Here is a 22,051-nt window from a genome sequence, read left to right as displayed (position 1 = left end):
TGCTTCCTGGAATAATCTGCAGAAGGAACTGAAATTATCAGAATTGGTTACCTTGGGAGAGTTTAAGTCTGTCTTAAAGGAACGAGAGAACAGCTCTTTTACTCAGTGTGATTGTTTTTAATGTACTCTTAATTTGATCTGTTATTGTATATTTTACACATGTTTGTATGGGATATTGTATTTGTTTTAAATGTTATATACCTATGTGGTATGTGACTTTTGTTGCTATGATGCCAGGTCTCTCTTGGAAATGAGATTTTTAATCTCAATGAGATTTTTACCTGGATAAATAAAGGATTAATAATTAGTACATTTTAAAGCTACACGTTACCTGTACTGTTATTATAAAATGATTTCTCTAATGCACCTTCTTGAGTTATTGATCATATTGCTCCTGTCAGAACAGAACATGGTCCACCTAAATCATCCTGGAGAAACTTTGAAAATATGGGAAGAAGAATCTGCTGAATACAAGAAGGAGCAATGAATTCATTTTGAAATCTATGAAACTAAGCTAAAGGCTTTTTTATTTCCATTCATCAATAAACGATTTAATCATTGTAATTATTCTATCAACTGTTTCAGTGATGAGTGTTTCTAAACAAAGTTTATAATATTAGAGGGAATATTTAGTCATTTCTCTGCCATACATACACATGACTGCCATAAGCATCACATCCACACGTTCACCTGTAAAATCTAAAAATCAGGAAGAATTTCACCAGCAGCTCCCTGCAGGCTGCTATCGCCCTCTACACTCTGCTCTAATCACATCACAACTCACATCCAGTGGTAATACATCACAGACCTACTGTACATCTGTGCTGAGATTCAAAAACTCGCATCCTTCTTCTCAGTATCTGTGTGTGTGTGCGTGTGTGTGTGTGTGTGTGTGTGTGTGTGTGTGTGTGTACGTGTGTAGCACCAAATTTAAGCACCTTAAAGTCTTTAACCTGAAACAACCTCTCTCTGTCTCAGATAGCATCAACATTTTGCTCTGTGACCGTCTAAAAGTCATCCATGGAAATAATTCCAAACATTCAAACCATGCTTGTCACATGTCACAGAAAGGAACAAGGAAATGACAAAGACATGTTTGAAGTCACTAAGATAACTACGACAGAGAGACCCACAGAGAGGGTGCATTCCCACAGTACATCGACCTCTGACCAGCGCCCCTGTACAGGAAGTCTGGACTGGATCTCTGTTCCCAGAGTCCTAATGCCTGATCCTACGAGTATTACCCAGCAGCCAGTGCAGAGTTCAGATGGAGCAGATGTGGGTGAGGGGACTCGCTCGGCTCTCACTGCCCCACTGTCCGAGTGCTTTTGTCTGATAAAAGAAAGCCGAGCCTCCGTCAGCCACATTCATTATGGCAGCTTTGTAATTGTAATTGTAATTAACCGGGTTCATTTTTGGGTTCTGGACAGTATGGGCCTGTAACCAGTAAGAGCTATTCACACTAAAACTGGTTAATGCTCAAATTCTTACCTTCACAAAGGGTTAAAAAGGGAATGTTCACAATTTAGTCTTTTAGTTGCTGGAGTTTTTTTTAAGTATTTTAAAGAAGAAAAGCAAAAGCAGAATCAAATTATATTCATAATCACATAATAATGATCAAATCACATCAAGTATACTTATTTAATTAATCTAAGAATTTATAAAGACAAAATAATAATCACGAACAGTGACAGAGGTGGCATCAGTGCTGCCGTGCTCCGAATCACATATGTGTAAAACCCTCATTCAAAAACTCCACTGATTCTACCTCTAGATGATTCATCAGTAGAACACAGAATAGGACATTAACACAGAGAACATACTGTCACGCCCCGCTCTGGGGGTACAGGAGCGCAACAAGGGTTAAAAAAAGGTGCCTTGGTCCCCAAAGTCAGAAACAGCCAAGTCACAGATGAAGGTGAGGTTTATTGCTACATCAGTCATACCAAAACTGAAAGCAGAAACTCCAGAGTGAACCAAAATCAGCTAAAGTAACAAAAGAAACAAGCTTTTCCAAAGAAGTGCTACTTAAACTAGACGAGGACAAGCGCTACCCCAAACTCCCAAATTTAATAAACAAGAGAAAACATACAAGAGGAAATGGGCTTCAGTGCTGTTTATAAGTGGACAAAGCTATTTACAGTACTATACACTGTCCTAGCTGTTGTCAGGACACACAGAGGGATTAAATACTAGGGCTGTATCCCAATTCAGGGTCTGCAGCCTTAAAGGCCACATTTTAAGGCCGATTACGTCACAGCGACGCAACGAAAGCTGTCCCAATTCAAAGGCTGCTCGAAATGCGGTCCTCAAATGCGTCCTTCATGTCCCTGAATTTTAAGGCTGTGGCAGTGTAGACTTCGTGGCCCAACATATCCCAGAATGCATAGCGCGGCGGTGGGTGTGGATAAATTTGCAGAAAAAAACAGCGGATGAGGGGCGCCCGAAGAGTAAACTTTTAAAAGTAAGTACTGAATATTATGTCACTTATTTATGTGCGAATGTTTAATAACAAAGAACATTAAAACATTCCTGTTGGCCACATGTCGGCAAAGTCATGTGACGTTAGTGACGTTTGCACTAACTTGGTTTTAAAGCCTTTACTTTAAAATATACGCCGTTCAATAGCTGAGCTTAATCTTACAGAGAATGATCAAAGCTCATGTAGAAACAAACAAATGAACAAAAGATTTTCTCCTTCATTTCTGTCAAACAAAGCTGTATGACACGTTTCCAGCTGTTAGTATCATGGTTGCTAGGCAACCTGGGCAGCGGGACGGAGGCTAGACTGTCCGATTTCACAAGCCTCGCACTTCTGGCCTTAGCGGTCTTTGAGTACGCGGCCCTTGTGGATCGTTAAGGCTGCGTACTTTAAGGCTGCAGACCCTGAATTGGGATACAGCCTATGACTTGGGCAGCTGAGGACAGGTCTGCCGGAGACAGCGGCAGCCAATCAGAAAAAGGAGAGACTGCAGAGACTCTTAAAGGCACAGAGCACACATAAAAAATGTAGTCCAGACATACCAACACACACTGATTCATGATCAAAATATGGCCACTGTAAATGTTTTAAGGAAAATATTTTCTCATTTTTAATGTGATGACAGCAACACAATGAAGTGTTTCTTTTTGAGGACGCAGCTTTCAGGATTCTCTGCAGCAGTCTCAAACGTCTGACGGCCAAGGAGAGCACTTTCTGAACAGTCCTGGCTCTTCTTTGGTGTCATTTTTGTTTCATGATGTAGTAAGTGTGCCTTTCCAGAAGTGTAAACTGCCAAATCCACATGCGACTCCATGCCATCGGTAATGCAGGCCGTTGAGCTGAGGCTCATCGCTCATCTTTAGTTTGACGGATGCAGAGTCCGTATTTTCCTGAAAGAATTTCACATTTTCTGCCAATATTAATCACAATGGCAGCTTTAGCATATGCTAACCAAAGGCCATATTCTTCTTTATTGTGCTGCAAAGAATAAAATGATCAGTTATTAGTTGCAGATGTTTCTGTATCCAAGTCTTGAAGCAGTACTTTAAAGCACTTGATATAGTTGATCATTCTGTCATTGCAACAGGACAGATGATTAGTGGAGCCTCATTCCGTCCCGATTTATTTGTACAGGGGCTGAAGAATGGATGGATGGTATCAGAAAAACTATCTGTGAATGTAAACATTAGCACTTTGGCATCTACGTTGTAGAAGGACAACAGTCCCTTGTCATAGTCAACATAGATTCCCACCCGAGATGGTCTGATGTGAACCGTCAAGTTGGTCGATGGTTCTGTTCTGAAGGCGAACTCGGACTGATCCCGAAGGCTGAGAAACCAGTATCCATGGGCGGGGCTCACGGTGATTTTACCCTTACGGTTGATGGACCGATTGGCCACACCGAGGTCCCAATCAGTCTTCCCCCCTACCTCCACCTGTAAGAGGACATTATGGTAATGATTAATTTAGACATTCGACACCGAATTTGCAGTGCGCTTTGATCTTTAATGTGGATGCCATAGTTTTTCCAGTTATGATGGGAGATCCCCCATATGTTAAAAAAAGAAATAAAAAACACTAATTAATCAGTAATTTAGCAAAAAGAAACACATAAAATCTTCTCACTAAACTCAAGATGTCATAAAGCTCCCCTCGCTCATGTCTCCACGTACCCATCAGATGGACTGCTTTGTTTGTACACAGAGACTGAGAGTTTAAACTAAAAGAGCTTGTTTCCATATTGCTTACCTCCCAGTAATGGCGCCCTGAGTTGAAGCCCTGGTTGGCCAGCAGACACACTACCCGGTCAAAGCGTTTCGGGTTGTCTGGTACCACCTGATGGCGATCTCCGCAGTAAACCCTCTTCCCATCTGCTGAGACGGTGAGACGTGGGTGGGCTGTGGTGGGATCCAAAGTGATGTCAACTGACAGATACAGTGATAGAGCAATGGTTAGTTCCTCCACCCTGTAACACTGCTGACTTGAGTTCGGGTTAAAGATGAATGATGTCCGGTACACAAGTTGGACAGAAAACTGTAAATGCCAAAACGTCTTTGAAATGGAGTTTCTAAAAACCCGCCAGTTTAGCTCGGGGCTCAAACAAAAGTAAACGCTAAAAGGATTTAAGTCCATACCTGCATATTCTTGAACCCTCTTAACCTCTGCAAAGAAAATGTGATAAATTGACTTCTCGACATTTTCTTCAAGTCATTTATTTGAAGAAGAATATTAACATGTAAAGAATTGTGTGCTGTCATTAAAACACTTACTCGGGTTGGGTCTAGATAAAGACTGGTTTGATGACGATTGCTGACCTACCAGTATGGAGAGACACATTTTTGTAATGTTGAGTTAATATTTGATGTTTGTTAATGAAAACACGATCATGCAGAGTTTGAACTTAGAATTACATAATGCTAGGATGGTCTGTTTTTGGCTACGTTGCTATTGTACAGACGTTCCATTGAGTTGCAAAGGTTTAGAGACACTATTTGCTCTTTTGAATTTTCAACGTGACTTTACTGCCCAGTTTAACTTGAGGTGGGAATGAAGACTTACAGATTTCTGGCAGTATTCGCAGCTCTTTGTGAAACTGCTCCATCATCTGATTGACAGACCTGAGAATCACACCTGACGTCAGCTGAGATGACACAGAGACTCCGGACCAGTTCTTAGCCTGCCAAGGTGCAGACAGGGAAGGGAACGTCTGCAGGGAGATAGGAATGTCATAAAGACATACAGTCTATGTTACATATCATGTTAATCATACTATATGCTCAAAGTAGCCAAATTCCAGTTACTTAGGGCCAAATAACAAATTCCAATAATCACCGATTTCATTTTCATCGGCGGTTTAGGAAAAGGTCTGGCTGCACTCTCTTCTGCACCTCTCTCATGCACTGTCCTTCAAACTCATCCATGTACTCCTTACATGTTCACCTGTCTCCCTCTCATTGAACTCTGTCCAGGTTCTACTAACCTTCATTCTCTCTTCTCTCCAGAACATATCTGCTTGTTTTCAGACTCTCGTCCATGCACTCCCTGCCCTCACTGCAGATTACATCTGGAAACATCAGTAGTTTCTGCTGGAAAGGTAGTTGGCAGTGGTTCCTGGAGTTTGCACCAAAAACCTCCCAGTAAATGCTTTGGTTGCTAGCAGATTGCTACTGACTACCTACTGGCTGAGCAGGAGTATAAGGTGTGGCACAAACCAGAAATGCCTACAAAGTAGAAGTCGTGCCTCAGCCACAGCCGATGTGTTTCAAAAGACACAGCATTTCGTTTAAGCCCAATCTTCTCTTTTTCTTGTTTCGCTTCAGCTCAGAGAATCTGTCGATTCCAGTAAACCACAGTGCTACAATATGCTGCTGACCAAATGAATCACAAACTTTTTGCCAGCTGGTTGGGGAAGGCTTCTTTTCTAATGACTGGTCCAAGGCTTGAGGAAGAAATTTCCCACTGACTAACAGCAACCTCTAGCAACTGAATGGGCGACACTCATCAGCTTCATTCACTTGTTCCTGTTGCCACCACGAGCACCTCTACAACCCTCTCCTCCCTGGTCACGTGTCTGCACCCTAACAAACGCTGCTTGTACCGAACTGTTCTGTGAGCGTGACTGGGGCGCCCCAGCTTTTAGTACTATAACCGTGGCTCTCACAATTCTCTGACAATCATTTGGTAGTTTTATGCAAACAATAACATAAAAGCATCAGGAGTAAAAAAAAGTGAGTGGAGAAGACATTTTCATGTCTCCCAGCAGCTAGTGCCTCTAGCAAGATGAGTAATCCTGATCCAGGGTTTCACATCTCTGCATCTCAATTCTCAGTATATTCCTTAACTGGACTTATAGCTACTTTCTGGATCTGTTACTGGGAGTAACTAGTGGAGCACTGCAAATGTATTACGTCTGTATTATTTTATCTGGTGCCTCATTTCATTATTTATTCATACCTTGAGAAAGAATATGTAGTCCTCAGACAGAGCCAGCTGACTCAGTGCTGAGCTCCTCCGTTTAAGCTCAGCTATTTCTTCTTCCAGCTCTCTCAGCACGCTCTGAGCTCTGCGCTCTGCCGCTCGAAGAGTCACCTCTATCACCTGGGTGCCACAGAAAGGGTGTGTTCATGAATATGCCGACAAATGTGTCGTCTACTTTGAGACAAAAATAGTGTGTGCAGTATGATTGTCTCTGTAGTTGGTCACCTCCAAGACTTCAGCTTGGCAGTGCTCCACGCTGGAGATCAGCTTGGAAAAAGCACAGACGGCTTCATCCGTCTCTCTCTCTGCACTATCCTGATTAAAGCACGAACAGCAACCAGCGGAAAAGTAGAAAAGAAGAATTCAGAGACAACCATAAATGCAAAATGTGACAAACTAAAGTGTGCTCACTTTTGGTATCTATTCTGTCATTTTCTTTTCTGAGATATTTCATTAGACATGAACAGCTCGGCCACATGAACAGTTTTTAAGGACAAGTGTCAGCTAAAGATCTCTGCTCTCTGATTGGCTCCTGGAACAATGTAGCATGCTATCTTAACAAAACAAACAAACAAACAAAGTGCACGTGTGAGAGAATAAATACATACGATCCATAAGCGAAGCTTCTTCCTGCAGTCGTGTTGACACCACATAACTCACCTTTATCTCTCGCAGGGAGCTGTGTACCTCCTCCACTTTTCTCTCTCTCTCACTGATGAGCTCCTTTAGCTCCGCCTCAGTAACACCTAACTTAGCCTGAATGAGACAGAAAACACACAGTGTGTCTAACAACCAACGCATTAAACATGCTCTGCTGCAGTTGCATGTTTATATACAATTAGATGCACAGTTTGTTTGTCAATGACAGTTGACTTTGATTTAAAATCAACTGTGTCAACTGACAAACACTGAAAATATGATTGAAGTGCAGATCTTCAGCTTTAATTCAGGTGTTTCACAAAAACGGTGGAGCCAGGTGTTACTGCTGATAGAAGTAGTATGAATTCTGATGAGTGAGAGCAAACATGATTGGATAATGGGCCAAAGCAAAAGCAACCCAAGAGCAGTGTTGGTCAAGTTACTTGAAAAAAAGTAATCAGTAACTAATTACCAATTACTTCCCCAAAAAATTAATCCTGTTACTTTACTGATTCCTTTTTTCAAAAGTAATTAATTACTTAGTTACTTAGTTACTTTTTAAAAACATGATTTACAACCTGAAGAGGTGATAAAGTGATCGATCTTTCAGCCCAATTCTACTTTTTCTGCATAATCCATCATACAAAATTTAATCAAATGGAAAAGTCTCTTTTTAAAACTTGTTTTATCAGTTTTAATCTTTTAACTTTATGCATCAAGCAAAAATGTAATTATATGCACCATTCTCTGACTTGAAGAAATTTGTTTAACATTTAAACCTATTTTCTGCACATTCCAGCACATAAATTTTTTTTTTTGTGTGTGTTTACACTCAGTCTTTCAAATAGATGCAAGTAAAACACAGCAGAAAATAAATAAAGTCAAAGACTCAGCGGTCCTGTTGCTCTAATTTCACCTGTTGTCACAGCGGGGCGAGCTACACACAGTAGGACGGTGTGCCCGTGTGGCGTGCTGGCTAGACCCAAACGCGGCTAGGCTAGCGGTGGGTTGGAACAGACACGCAGTTATTCTAGTAACGATCAGTGCACGAAGCGTGGCTTCGGAACTGTCGTTACAGACAGAGAGCAAGCGGAGCCGGGATGAAAAAGAGGATTGAAGGGAAAAACACTCACGGTTGCTGAATCAGGCGGAGACTGACGTCAGCAGAGTTTTGGAGCTTCTGACATGAAGAGAATGATGTCTGAGCGGCGAACAGGTGGGTGGTGTCTCTCTTTTAAACCCGACCCCGTGATCAGCTGATCACCGGCTGACAGGACCCCCCCCCCGAGGACCGGCACCCGACGGGCCAGGACGGCGACGACGGAAATCCGAGATCAGGGAAGGGTCCAAGATGAAGCGGGACGGCACCCAGGAGCGCTCATCAGGACCGTAGCCAGCCCAGTCCACCAAATACTGGACCCCCCGACCCCGGGGACGGGAGTCCAAAATCTGCCGGACAGTGTAGACAGGACCCCCATCGACGAACCTGGGCGGGGGCGGGGCCCGGGAGGTGGGCGCCAGCGAGGAAGTGACGCGCCGTTTAAGCTGCGAGACGTGGAAAACCGGATGGACCTTCATGGCGGGCGGAAGCCGGAGACGGGCTGGGAGAAGCTCCAATCAGGCGGCAAAAGGCTTTCCAGAACCTGGCGGTGAACTGGGGCCCCCGATCGGAGACTATGTCCTTGGGGAATCCGTGAAGCCGGACGACATGGTCCAGGAGGAGCTCGGCCGTCCATTTGGCGGAAGGGAGGCTGGCCAGAGCGACCAGGTGCACCGCCTTAGAAAACCGGTCCACAAAGGTGAGGATGGTGTCAAGACCGTCCACGGATGGGAGGCCGGTAACAAAGTCAAGGCCGACATGGGACCAGGGACGTCTCAGCACAGGGAGAGGGCGAAGGTCGCCAGCGGGCGGCTGAGTGGAGGACTTGGCCCGAGCACAGGTGTCGCAGGCGGAAACGAAGTCACGGACATCCCGGGTCATGGAGGGCCACCAGAAGGCACGACGGAGGAGTTGGAGGGTCCTGTCGGGCCCCGGGTGACCAGAGAGCGGGGAGGAGTGAGCCCAGAGCAAGGCCTCCTGACGGCACCGGGATGGTACGGAGAGCGTCCCAGCCGGGGTGTCAGGCGGAGGTGGTTCGGCGGTCAGGGCATCCCGGATAGAGTCCTCCAAGGGCCACCGAAGGGGGGCAGCGAAACAATGAGCTGGTAGGATAGGTGCAGGGTCCGACGTGAGGCCGCCCTGGGCGAACTGCCTGGAGAGAGCGTCTGCCTTGGTGTTCTTGGAACCAGGGCGGTAGGTTAAGCTGCTTGGCAGAACAAATATGGATCAGATTCTGATGATCAGTCCAGATCAGAAACGGTTCTTTCGCTCCCAGGAGCCACTGCCGCCACTCTTCTAAGGCCCACATGATGGCCAGGAGTTCTCGGTCTCCGACACCGTACCGTCGCTGCGTGTCAGAGAATTTCCTCGAGAAATAGCAGCACGGGTGAAGTTTTCCATCCGGGCCGTGTTGAGAAAGGACGGCGCCCGCGCCAACATTGGAGGCATCCACCTCCACCACAAAATCTCTGGCAGGATCAGGGTGGAGCAGGACGGGAGCCGTAGTGAACTGGCGGATAAGGTCTCTGAATGCCTGTTTCGCACCTGGGGAGAGGCAGAAGGGCTTGGGCAGGTTAGCTGGTTTGGTGAGGGATGTCAGTGGGGCGACAATGGTGCTGAAATTGCGGATAAAGCGCCGATAGAAATTGGCAAAGCCCAGGAAGCTCTGTAGCTGCTTAAGGCTGGAGGGCTGAGGCCACTGGGTCACAGCTTGGACCTTTTGCGGGTCCATGGTCAGGCCATTGGAGGAGATGGTGAAGCCCAGGAAGGTGGTGGACCGCTGATGGAAAGCACACTTCTCCAGTTTGCAGAACAGCTGGTACTCGAGCAGCCTGCTCAGCACGGTCCGCACGTGGCGAATATGGTCCACTTCGGTGCGGGAGTAGATCAAGATGTCATCCCGATAAGCAAACACCCACCGGCCTAGCATATCCCGCAAGACATCGTTGATCAGATGTTGGAAGACAGCAGGGCTGTTGCAGAGGCCGAAGGGCATCACCAGGTACTCCCAGTGCCTGTTGGGGATGATGAAGGCTGTCTTCCATTCGTCCCCTTCCCTAATCCGCACCAAATTGTAGGCGCTGCGTAGGTCTAGTTTGGTGAAGATGCAGGCCTGGGAGAGGGAATCGAGTGCGGTGGATAGCAGAGGGAGAGGATGGCGGTTCTTGACGGTGACTTTATTCAAGCCCCGATAGTCTATACAGGGGCGGAGCCCGCCGTCTTTCTTTTTGACAAAGAAGAATCCCGCAGCTGCAGGGGAGGTAGAAGGGCGAATGAAGCCCTGTTGGAGAGCCTCAGCAACGTACTCCTCCATGGCTTTGTTCTTTGCGGGTGACAGCGAGAACAGGCGACCACGAGGAGGGACCGCTCCCGGGAGGAGCTCGATGGCCATGTCGTAGGAACGATGTGGAGGGAGAGTAGAGACTCGCCTCTTACTGAAGACCTCAGCTAGGTCATGGTAAGCCGGAGGGATCTTATCCAGATCAATGGGCTCCGGGGGTGACGCCTCTTCTGACTTAGAGTCCTTTTCAGTCCGGAAGAGAAGGCAGCGGCGTGGACACCGGGGACCCCAGTCCAGGATCTGGCAGGAAGACCAGGAGACGTGGGGGTCATGTTGACGGAACCAGGGGTATCCGAGGATGAGAGGAGAGGAAGGGGCCGAGACTACTAGAAACCGGATCTCCTCCTGATGATCCCCAATAGACATGCGAACCGGCTGGGTCTGGAACTGGATCGGGTAGGGTTGGAGTGGTCACCCATCCACTGAGGTCACCGGGAGAAATCGATCGACGGAAGTTAACGGAATGCGAAGTCGAGTGGCTAGTTTTTGATCGATGAAGTTCTCAGCGGCTCCGGTGTCCAGGAGGGCTTCAGATGAGAACTGTTGGTGTGTCAGGAGAAATATTACTGGTAACAGGAAACGAGAGGGGTCAGAGGAGTGGGAAGGGCCAGGTGGGACTCCCCCGCAGTCTACCTGGCGTCGTCGTTTCCCGGACGTAGCAGGCACTGGGGACGACGGTGTCGAGCTGATCCACAGTAGGCGCAGAGACCCTCACACCAGCGTCTCTCTCTCTCCTCTTTGGGGAGTCCACCCAGCTGCATGCGCTCCTCGCTGGATGTGCTGCTTGGGCTAGCAGTGGCTCCATCAGAGGGGGGAGGTGACCGCAAAGACGTGGTCCTCTGAGGCTGGAAGGGTTTGAAGGCCCGAGGGGTGTGGTGAGGCCGCGACATCACTCGTTGGTCGATCTTCAGGGCGAGGTCCACGGCCTCGTCCAGGGTTTTAGGAGCCTCACGGCCGGTCATCTTCTCCCGGATGTAATCAGCCAGTCCCTCCAGAAAAATAGAGCACAGAGAAGCATCCCCCCACTGTAGCTTAGCGGCCAGGGTGCGGAATTGAGAAGCAAAGTGGCAGACGGGTCGACTGCCCTGGCGTAGATGAAGCAGCTGTGACTCCACTTCCACTTCGCTGCTAGGGGGAACAAACGTCTTTTTTAATTCCTCCACAAACAGGGCATAGTCATTGCAAGCTGCCGATTTATTGTTGTAGAGAGCCACGCCCCATTCCTGAGCCTGGCCAGACAAGAGAGAGGTTAGTAGTGCGACCTTTGCACGGGCGGTGGTGTATTTAGTGGGCTGACACTCGAACAGCATGTCTAAAGTGGTGAGCAAACCATCAGGCCGGCCATCAACTCCGTTCCACTTGTCTGGCAGTCCGATCCGGGGCTCCGCGCTCACCGGCACTGGCTGACGTTGCAGCGAAGTGACGGAAGTGGAAAGTTGGAGGACGGTTTCGGTGAGGGACTCCATTTTTGTGCACATCCGATCTACCACACCGCGAAGATATAGCACTTCGGCTTTCAGCCGTTCAAATTCCGCTGGGTCTATAGGAGGCTCAGACATCCTGTCACAGCGGGGCGAGCTACACACAGTAGGACGGTGTGCCCGTGTGGTGTGCTGGCTAGACCCAAACGCGGCGAAGGCTAGCGGTGGGTTGGAACAGACACGCAGTTATTCTAGTAACGATCAGTGCACGAAGCGTGGCTTCGGAACTGTCGTTACAGACGGAGAGCGAGCGGAGCCGGGATGAAAAAGAGGATCGAAGGGAAAAACACTCACGGTTGCTGAATCAGGCGGAGACTGACGTCGGCAGAGTTTCGGAGCTCCTGACATGAAGAGAATGATGTCTGAGCGGCGAACAGGTGGGTGGTGTCTCTCTTTTAAACCCGACCCCGTGATCAGCTGATCCCCGGCTGACACCTGTAAAGCAGGAGTGGGGTAGGCGGAGGTTTACCCTGGTGCAGGTGAGCCGCAGCAGTCAGTGGAAGAATCCGCGAGTTTCTCTGTGAGTTTCCCATTACGTCGTAGCTACTCGGTGCTTGCTCAGAAGTTTAGGGGTTTTTTCGCTGTAAAGAGAAGTTTTCTTCCCACGCACAGCGGACACTAATGTTTTTGTCACTTTTTATGGAATCAAACTCAAAGTAAGGTCAGTACTTCCACGCTTTAAACGCTGCACGCTCATACTCTCTCCCACAATCGATATATGATCCACTGTTGATCTGCACACAGCTGTTGTCACGAACGACACGCTCGCTTACGTCACTGTCGTGAGACATTCTCCCAAAAAAATCACGGTTTTAGTAACGCAGTAACGCAGCGTTCCTACGGGAAAGTAACGTAATCTAATTACCGTTTTTGCAATAGTAATCCCTTACTTTACTCGTTACTTGAAAAAAGTAATCAGATTACAGTAACGTGTTACTTGTAACGCGTTACTGCCCATCTCTGCCGAAGAGTTTATCAAGATAAAGAAATGGGATATTATAACAAAGTCAGTCACCCTAACTGAACTCTATAGAGCAGCTTATTGAATACAAAACTGAAGGCACAGAGACGCACGAACAAGCAGCAGCTGGAGATGGTTACAGTTTAGGGTTCGAAACATCAGGGAGCCGTTTTTCATTAAAATATTAAATACAAGTGTTATATTTAAATGTGTGTGTATTAATACATAATTCAACTTTTAAAAATTAAAATGTTGAAAATACTCTCGTTCACCTTGAGCCTCTGAAAAAGGGAGACTGTGTAGAAAAGCTTCTAATTCCTGAACAGTGAGTGCAGGAGTTTTGCTAAAGCTGCTGAATCAAAGCTGAAAGCCTGCAGTCACATCTGGATTCATCTCAATCCACTGTGGTTCTGCACAGACACAAACCTAGAGACATAGTTCTAACAGACTGTGCATGATAGCACAGCTGTGTGGTCCAGCCCAGAGTTTAGCAGTGAGGATGTTCACAGCTCCACCTGATACTCTGACCTTTGGACATGCCAGCCCAAACTGGAATCCATCGTTCCAGTTATTCTGTTGTGAAAATTAGAATCATGCCATGACAGCATATCAGGAGCCTGTGAGGAAAAAAACCTTCAACATTCTGAAAATTAAAGAAATACATATCAACATCACAATAACTGTAAGAATTCCCAACCCTACAACAAAGTTGCAACAAATCCCCGCAGCATGATGGTTTAATCTTCTCAAAGAGAACTTTTACTAAACCAGTCAGTGAGGCCCAGTTAGCTGTGAGCCAACCACCACATGCACAAACCTTCTTCAAGTGCCACTCTCGTTTGGCGGGGGTGATGTTGTGTCCTAGGTGATCTGACGTCCCCACACACGTGCTGCACACGCACACGTTATCAGTGCGACAGAAGAATTCCAGACCTCTCAGGTGGATGGGGCACGGCGGCAAATCCGAGTCACTGGACATGTCAACATTTGAATAAAGCCGTAACATGTAAGTGACTGATTAACCTGTCGTCTGGTTTCCAGGACATATTATTCAGTTGTTTACAGTTTGACACGTGTATGGTTACATTTAGCTGTTAACACAAAAGGTTTCCTTACTCTGCTTTTCTTATTTCCTGTCATATGTACACTGATACTACATGCAAACACTCCTCTAAACAATCTGTTTCACACAGTTTTTTTCCCGTCCGTTCATGATGTCATACTGACGAGATATCTTTGTGAACACAGCACAACCACTCACCTCCTGTTCAAACCTCCTGTTTGCAATGGCCAACCAGTCAAGAAACACTTGTTTTAGGCAGTGGGTGACCTGAGCAACACCCAGTATAAAACAAAAGATGCTTTTGAGCTGTGAGTAATGCAAAAATACTCCAGTGGCACCATACAAATGTTTCTGTTGTAAACATCAGTGCTAAAACCTTGTCTCACTTGAGGACTAATACCATTAGTAATGGTTAAGAAGTCTCAGTACTCCTTCCAAGAGGACAACCATTACTAGAGTCTGTTGTTTTAAAAGTGAAGAAGCCTCGTGGATGCCAGGCCGGATGTCTTCACAAACCTAAAGAAGCCCACTCGCCTTCTCTTCAATCGTTTGAAACTGCTGAGTTGGTTTAATAACATGTATATTTCAATAAGTGATGAAACATTTGAACCTTTTTCTTTTTTTCCAAAGAAGAGGAGTGGAGGGGCTCAGGTCATTCCAACGCAAATGACGGCTCGTGCTATTCATCGTAACAAAGGGAATCTCTGTGGCTTTGGACTGTTTATCAAACAGGCATAAACATAAAATGTGCTTAATACTGGAAAGTAGTTTTGTTGTAAAGTTCAACAGTCGGCGTGGTAAGGACTCCCTGAGAGCAGGGGTCGGAGACTATCTGAAGCATTTAAACTACCAAACAGCCACGAGGTGCTGATCTCTCCATACAGCAGAGCACAGAGCAGCCAAACGTCATATAACACTGTTATTAGTTTACAAACCCACGAGGAATGAAAAGTATTAGCAGGTTGTCTAGGCCTATATGTTTTTAAGACGTGTCTGTAGTTTAACTAATTGATTTGTGTGAGATGGATGTTTATTCACGTAAAATCTCTGAGCATGTATTTGATTGTTTTTTTCATTTTCCGATTTCTCGCTCCCTCATCGGGTCTGCTTGTCCACTGCTGCTGCTGAATCCTCCCATCAAAGCGTTTCTGCTGTTGTGGCATCAAGCTAATGTGTCCACTTAGTAAATCTGGTCCTCTCTGTGGGAGCCTTGTAGCATTTACAGTGGTATGCAAAAGTTTGGGCACCCTTGATCATTTTCATGATTTTCCTTCATAAATCACTGGTTGTTTGGATCAGCAGTTTCATTTCCCAGTACCTGCACTGGCCACACAGCCCCACAGCATGACGGAAGTGCCACCACATTTTACTGTGGGCAGCAAGTGTTCCTCTTGGAGTGCTGTGTTCTGTTTCCATACCACCTCTTGTTATGTCTAAATAACTCAGTTTTAGCTTCATCAGTCCACAGCACCTTATTCCAGAATGAAGCTGGCTTGTCCAAATGTGCTTTAGCAAACCTCAAGCGACTCTGTTTGTGGCAGGTGCACAGAAAGGCTTCCTCTGCATCACTCTCTCATACAGCATCTCTTTGTGTAAAGTGTGCAGAATAGTTGAACAATGGTAAATGGCCTGTATTTGTATAGCGCTTTACTAGTCCCTAAGGACCCCAAAGCGCTTTACACATCCAGTCATCCACCCATTCACACACTGGTGACGGTAAGCTACTGTGTAGCCACAGCCACCCTGGGGCGCACTGACAGAGGCGAGGCTGCCAGACACTGGCGCCGGTGGTGCTGGTGTGTGGGTCGACTCTAACTGTTCTCACCATCCTTCGTCTCTGCTTATCTAAGATTTTCCTCGACCTGTCACTTCCGGCCTTAACCAGGACTGTGTCTGTGGTTTTCCATTTCCTCACTATTTTCCTCACAGTGGAAACTGACAGCTGAAATCTCTGCGACAGCTTTTTGTATCCTTCCCTTAAACCATGATGTGAACAATCTTTGTTTTCAGGTCATTTGAGAGCTGTTTTGAGGCTCCCTTGTAGCCACTCTCGAGAGAAGATGCAAAGAGGAGAAAAACTTGCAATTGGCCACCTTAAATACCCGTTCTCATGATTGGATTCACCTGTGTATGTAGGTCAAGGGTCAATGAGCTTACCAAACACATTTTATGTTTCAATAATTAGTGCTAAAGGTATTCAAGTCAATAAAACAACAAGGGTGCCCGAATTTATGCACCTGCCTAATTTAGTTGAAGTAACTATTGCACACTTTCTGTAAATCCTATAAACTTCATTTCACTTCTCAAATATCATTGTGTGTGTCTCCTATATGACACATTGAAATGAAATTGCTGATCCAAACAAATAATGATTTATGAAGGAAAAATATGAGGATTATCAGGGGTGCCCAAACATTCACATGACTCTGTGTAGAGGATATGAAAATGTCCCCCCACATACCTCACCACTACAGGCATAGACCTGAAAAAAAAAATTTAATAATTTATGCTTTGTTGTGGCACTACTCTCACAAACATCCCGCTGACACACTAATGACAAACAATCATCCAGAGAAATCTGGATGATTGTTTGGTACTATTTGGTAACTTCGTGAACGTCTCTTTACAAATGTGAAGTCATTTACTGAGTCCAACTTTACAGACTTTTTGTGGCCCTCAGGTGACTGCTGCTGTGATTTGGAGATATATGAATAAAACTGAACAGTAGAGCAGGTCATCTACTAGCTACAGTGTTAGTGGTTTAATCCCTGGCTGCACCAGTCTGCGTGCCAAATGTCCTCAGTGAAGACAGTAACTCCAAGCTGCTGACGCATCCATCAGAGTGTGAATGTGTGACTGCTACATGGGAAGCACTGAAGTGTAGAAAAAGGTGGCTGCATGAACGGGTGAATGAGGCATGTATAAAGCACTTGGAAAACATAAGATCCAGTCCATTTACTATTAATGTGGTTCAGTCAAATATATTGTAATGCAATATTTCAGTATATTTCGGTACCTGGGGTAAGGTGGTGGGGGGTCGTGATGCTCCGTCCTGACAAAGGGAGCACCATCTCGACTCTGGCTTTGGGGGAGTGCAGCGTGAGGCAGCCCGGGGTCTGGCGGGCGCTGAAAACGTGACATCATTTCTGCAAAGATGTTCTCGGGCATCTCCCCCTGCCTCTGGAATCTGGGTGGCAGTGGTTGATTATGATGGGAAGGGGACCTGGAAGGCTCCGTTCCTCCAAGTCTGTCAACCACAGGAGAGCCGGCCATCTGCTTGAATTGTTCAGTTATTTCCTTCAGGGTCAGGTTGATATGGAGAGCTGGTCTCTTGAGGAAGGACTCTTTGCAGAGAGGGCACTGGTACATTTTTGTACTGTTTCCGTCCCAGTAGGAGGAAATGCAGGTTTGGCAGAAACTGTGTCCACATGGTGTTGTGACCGGTTTGGTAAATACTTCCAGACATATAGGGCAGGTGAACTGTTCTTCAGACAGGAAGGCAGCAGGTAGTGACATAGCCATTTAGTTTTAAGCTGCATATAGAGACAGACAGAAGATTAGAAAAATATTAAACCGTGTGCATCAGCAGACATGACTTTCAAAAGCTTTACTGTTCAGATCTCATCTAATTCTCGTTGCCACAGGAAAAGACTGAGTTTATACAGAACTGGTCTGGAGCTTGTTCATGGGAACTCCAAACTACGCTGAATCAGAACCAGAACTCTTTAATTATCCCTGAAAATATGTGTTCCCAGTTACTCGAGGCAGTGAGAACAGTAACCGACTAATTAATACAATATGTTACAAAGTTACAAAATAGAAACAAAATAGCTCTAAGAGATACTAATAGCAGAGAATATTAAATATATATACATGGATATGTATGGTTAAGATCCCGTACTTTGTTATTTTCTCTGTAGAGGATGCAGTAGTAATGCTGGAACTACTGCACTGTGTGCTGTGAATGAAATGGAGGAGTTGTACAGAGATATCCAGAGACAGGAATGATATCCTGTCATTTAGTGGTGCATTATGGGTAATCTCATTCTGCTCCTGTGATTGGCCAGTGAGTGATGGAGTGGATGGAGGTATTATCTTGGGCAACATCCACCTCTCCAATACAAGCTGAAGTGATAAACTTTGAATTATTAGATGTTTTTATCTATCCATCCACCTGTTCTTCAAGTGTCTGACACACCCAAGCCACGCCCTCTGACCAGCTTCCTTCATTTCCTGTCGAAGCACCTGTTGGTCACTGCTATGAAAGATGGGAGCCATATTCCATTCAGCAAGTCCTGGCCCAGCTAACGTACTCAAAATTCATGACCGCAGACGAGGAACAGTCACTGTTACACAATAATATACAGAACAGTGACAGTAGTGCTGCAAACACTCGCTTCATCCTGAAACCTGGACGAGCTGGACTGATAGGCTGGTTTCACTCGTCCAGCCTGGATATCTGCACTCTGATACAGCCTAACAGCCCCAGTCTTAGCTCATATATTACTATCATTAAAATGATCTCATTATCACTGGTCTAAAGCTCGACTTCAGCAATATCCATCAAGAACCAAAAGTGAAGGACAAACAGGTACCGAGAGGATTCATGCCCCTTTTTGCTGGGTAACATGTAACCTAAGTGTACTCTAAAACATTCATTGTTCGCCTAATCCATCAACTGATTCAGAAGCTCTTTGGAGCTGCTGGCAGCATGAGACTCTCAGTGTGAGTGTGCACTTCCTTAACTTAAACACACTAAAGCTAAAACACACAGTGAAAATATACAAAGGAGTAGTTGCGCAAGATCAAGAAATTCAGGCTCGGCTGGAATATTCTCGGCCAGGACGTCATCATTACCGAGTTAAACGAGGCAATGAGGAAAAAATACTGCAAGTCATTCGTGTTTCTTTAGTGTGTGCTATACTGAGATCAGCTGACTCTGACTGGCAGGATAATATGTATTTATGTCGTATAAGCACCTCGCTCCAGCATTCAACAATAAACTGTTATTTCATGAATAAGAGAAGTGAAAGGAAGCCTGCTTCTGTCACAGTGACCTCATGAGAGCGATCTTTCTGTTCGTTTCTTCATACCAGGCAGAAATGTGCTGTCGTGTGAAATTAGCAGAGTGGAAGCTTCACTAATCCAAACATCAGCTGCTTTTTGTACAGCACTGGAAAAAATGATGGAACACAATATATGAGTGCTTTAGGAAAGTAAAGAAGCAAAATAAAATAAATAACAGACAGATTTACTGGCTCATGAAAACGTGCGAGCAGCCACCGTACAGGAAGCACCACCAGCATTGTTGAGCCATTACTCAGTCATGTGGTAAGCAATCCGAAGACAGTGGTCATTACTGAAATATGCAAGACATCACAGAGCTGTCGTGTATCCGAAAGCTTCCTCAGAGAAGATGATAACATTTATGAAAAGTAATGTGTAAAATCTGTGTGTAACACTTTATACCAGTGCTTTATATTAACACTGGTGAACCTATGATGGAGGTGAGGTTTTGTGTTGTTCTCACAACCTCAGTGCTAAGAAAAAGTATAGGTCACAATTAAACGTGTGAGATTAATGATCACTTTTTTTATCAGACAAAGATGAACTGAATACAAAACGTGGTTTTTAAATAGTGATTTAGCCACGCCTACCCAGTCCTATGTGAAAAAGTGCCAAAATGGCCATCATGACAGAGAATCACTGTTGACCAATAAGAACACAAAGACCATGTGAAATTTGACCATTTTGACGAGACTTTGGGGGAAACACTGGTATAAAACCAAAAGGCTGAATTTGAACCTGATCAACAGTCAGTGTGACCGACAATGACCCATCACTCTCGTTGTGATTCTGTTAATGTTTTTGGTTTATAAATCCAGCTTTGGTAAAAGTATCGTGACGGCGCACACATGTCAACAACAGACTGTATAACTGTTGAGCACACTGGTGTCAAAGGCTTATATAAAGTTTCATGTGGCGTAGCGACCCACACCCACGGCTGCCTTTCTCTGCTGATTTCTTTCACGTCGTCATGAAACAGATTTGGAGTATCAGACCGTACAGGCACACAGCTCGATAACACCTGCCTGCACAACCATTTCCTGAAGTTACATCATTTAGCTTTGATATTAAAGCTGTAAAGCTGCAGTATAAACAGGTAGCGTGTGTTGTTGCATGTTTTTACACACTTTCACACACTGCATGATAACATTAAATATCAGTACTTGTGTTACATATAGGCATATACAGAGCTTCCTTTGACATAGTGCGCAGACAGATGACGCTCTACAGGCTGCTGGGTGAACTGATCCTATTCAGACACCAACTAACAACAGGAACAGAGTCCACAGTTCACATGTTAGTGAACATGTCTTACCTGCAGTTTCAGCAGAGAGGTTGTATTTGAGTGTTTGTACGAGATGTTCCCTGTAGCTCGTTCCTCTCCTTCTCTTGCTCCTGTCAGTCTGGATTTCACTTTTCTCATTCGTGTCATTTTTCCTTCATTGTTTTGTTGATCCCTCCTCTTAACCCCCCCACCCCACCCACGACATTTATCCAAACAGACCTGCTCGACAGGTGCAGCTGCAGAGGTATGCTGTTTTAGATCAACTCTGTCTCACAGCTCTTTAGCAAACACAGCTCTAATTAGATAATGCACATGCTTTTTATTTCAAGAAACTGTCGCGAAATCAATCAATGTAGAGCAGTGTCACAAACCACGGAGGCCCCAGAAAAGTGCAATCAAACGATGAGTTTGTAACAGCCCGGAGAAAACATCAACATATGTCTTCTGACCAACATACATGTTGTGGATACTTATAAAGCAGTGGGGTACACGCCCCCCCATGGCGTCAATGACAGATTAAAATAGGTTCCAGACATTAGTCACAGTCAATCGTACATCTTTAATAGCTATAAACAGACATAGAACTTCTCTTTTCTATAACACCTTCCATACAAGGTAATAAACTTCAAGCCCTCAGGGTCTCTGAGGCTAATTATTGACTCTGATCATCTGTTACCAAGTAGAATAAAATATAGTGAGACACCAAATGAGTTAAGGCCTCAGGTCTGACACATTCCTAGATTATATGTATTGTAAGCATGCATTGCAGTTATCCTTCTATGTTCTAGTTTCCCTCAGCATGGATCACCTGGACAGTCACGCCAGTGAAGCTTAAGACCCTTAATGAACCGAACATCAACTCAAAATAAGCACAGATAGGCAATGTGTATAAAATACTTCTAACCGTACCTGTAATAAAAGTTAACATAATGGAAGGATCCTCAAATGGACATCTTCAATAAACAGCTGTAATGCAGTATCAATACTGTGAGAAATATTATTAGATGGAATAATGCTGTAAAGAACATTATTAATGCAGTTATAATGATGCAGATTATATGGCAGCAATATAAGAATTTCTGTATCTCCACATTGTCTGTTAAATCATACAGGACACTTGATGCCCACATCAGAGTTTTGCACACTGTCATGATGCGTGTTTGTTCTGGGAGTTGAAGCAATAAAGAGATAAAGTCTGTTTGAGATGCTTCATTACATGCACCTGGGTGTAGCTAAGACTGATTAACTGAACTGTGTGATGAATTAGGATCTCTACTACCGTTCCACAAGTCCTGGTATGATTTCTTTCTCCAAGCCACCTTTTTTTAGCTTGCAGAGACTATAAGGAATGCCCATTTAGGCCTGCACGGTTCACTATGTTCTCCACCTCACACTGAAGTGCTTCAAGTTTTCTCCTTTCCATTTCTGATGCCTTCTTCCACTGTTTCTTAAACCTCCTAACTTTCACCAACCTGTCAATGTCTTGCTGCGCCCTGATGTAGCGCTTCCCATTTTTAAAAATGATTAGGGATGGACTTTATCGACACTCACTCACAGGAAGAGCACAACCAGTTATTGGTGCCAAAAAAGCCGTTAGTAAATCATTTCCCAGGTGGCTGATGGCAAATGTTCATCTACAACGCTTTCCTACTCTT

At 45.2% G+C, this 22,051-nt stretch overlaps 1 protein-coding gene across 2 annotated transcripts; it reads right to left on the bottom strand.

The window, feature by feature from the left end:
- Positions 1-3,065: 3,065 nt before the first annotated feature.
- On the bottom strand, positions 3,066-20,543 carry btr01 (bloodthirsty-related gene family, member 1). Of its 2 annotated transcripts, XM_026172129.1 has the most exons (11): positions 20,427-20,542; positions 17,061-17,577; positions 13,799-13,952; positions 7,121-7,216; positions 6,686-6,775; positions 6,437-6,580; positions 5,042-5,189; positions 4,753-4,797; positions 4,618-4,644; positions 4,232-4,407; positions 3,066-3,918 (listed from the first exon to the last, which is right to left on the bottom strand). In XM_026172129.1, the coding sequence occupies exons 2-11, from the start codon at positions 17,564-17,566 to the stop codon at positions 3,550-3,552; spliced, it is 1,755 nt and encodes a 584-aa protein (XP_026027914.1). In that variant the 5' UTR covers positions 17,567-17,577; positions 20,427-20,542; the 3' UTR covers positions 3,066-3,549. The 2 variants fall into 2 exon arrangements, with proteins under 2 accessions (XP_026027914.1, XP_026027913.1); XM_026172128.1 differs by having other exon boundaries at positions 4,232-4,644; positions 20,427-20,543.
- Between the last annotated feature and the right edge of the window lie 1,508 nt (positions 20,544-22,051).

The sequence above is a fragment of the Astatotilapia calliptera genome, chromosome 6 (assembly GCF_900246225.1).
Source record: "Astatotilapia calliptera chromosome 6, fAstCal1.2, whole genome shotgun sequence".
In the NCBI taxonomy this organism is placed as follows: Eukaryota; Metazoa; Chordata; class Actinopteri; order Cichliformes; family Cichlidae; genus Astatotilapia; species Astatotilapia calliptera.
This window is presented reverse-complemented; position numbering and strand designations above follow the sequence as displayed.

Coding starts and splice junctions, on each gene's coding strand:
- btr01 (XM_026172128.1), bottom strand. CDS start 17,566: ATGGCTATGTCACTACCTGCTGCCTTCCTGTCTGAAGAACAGTTCACC. Junction 5,190..6,436: donor ACTACATATTCTTTCTCAAG/GTATGAATAAAT, acceptor ATCTCCCTGCAG/ACGTTCCCTTCCCTGTCTGC. Junction 4,645..4,752: donor TTTATCTAGACCCAACCCGA/GTAAGTGTTTTA, acceptor TTTTCTTTGCAG/AGGTTAAGAGGGTTCAAGAA.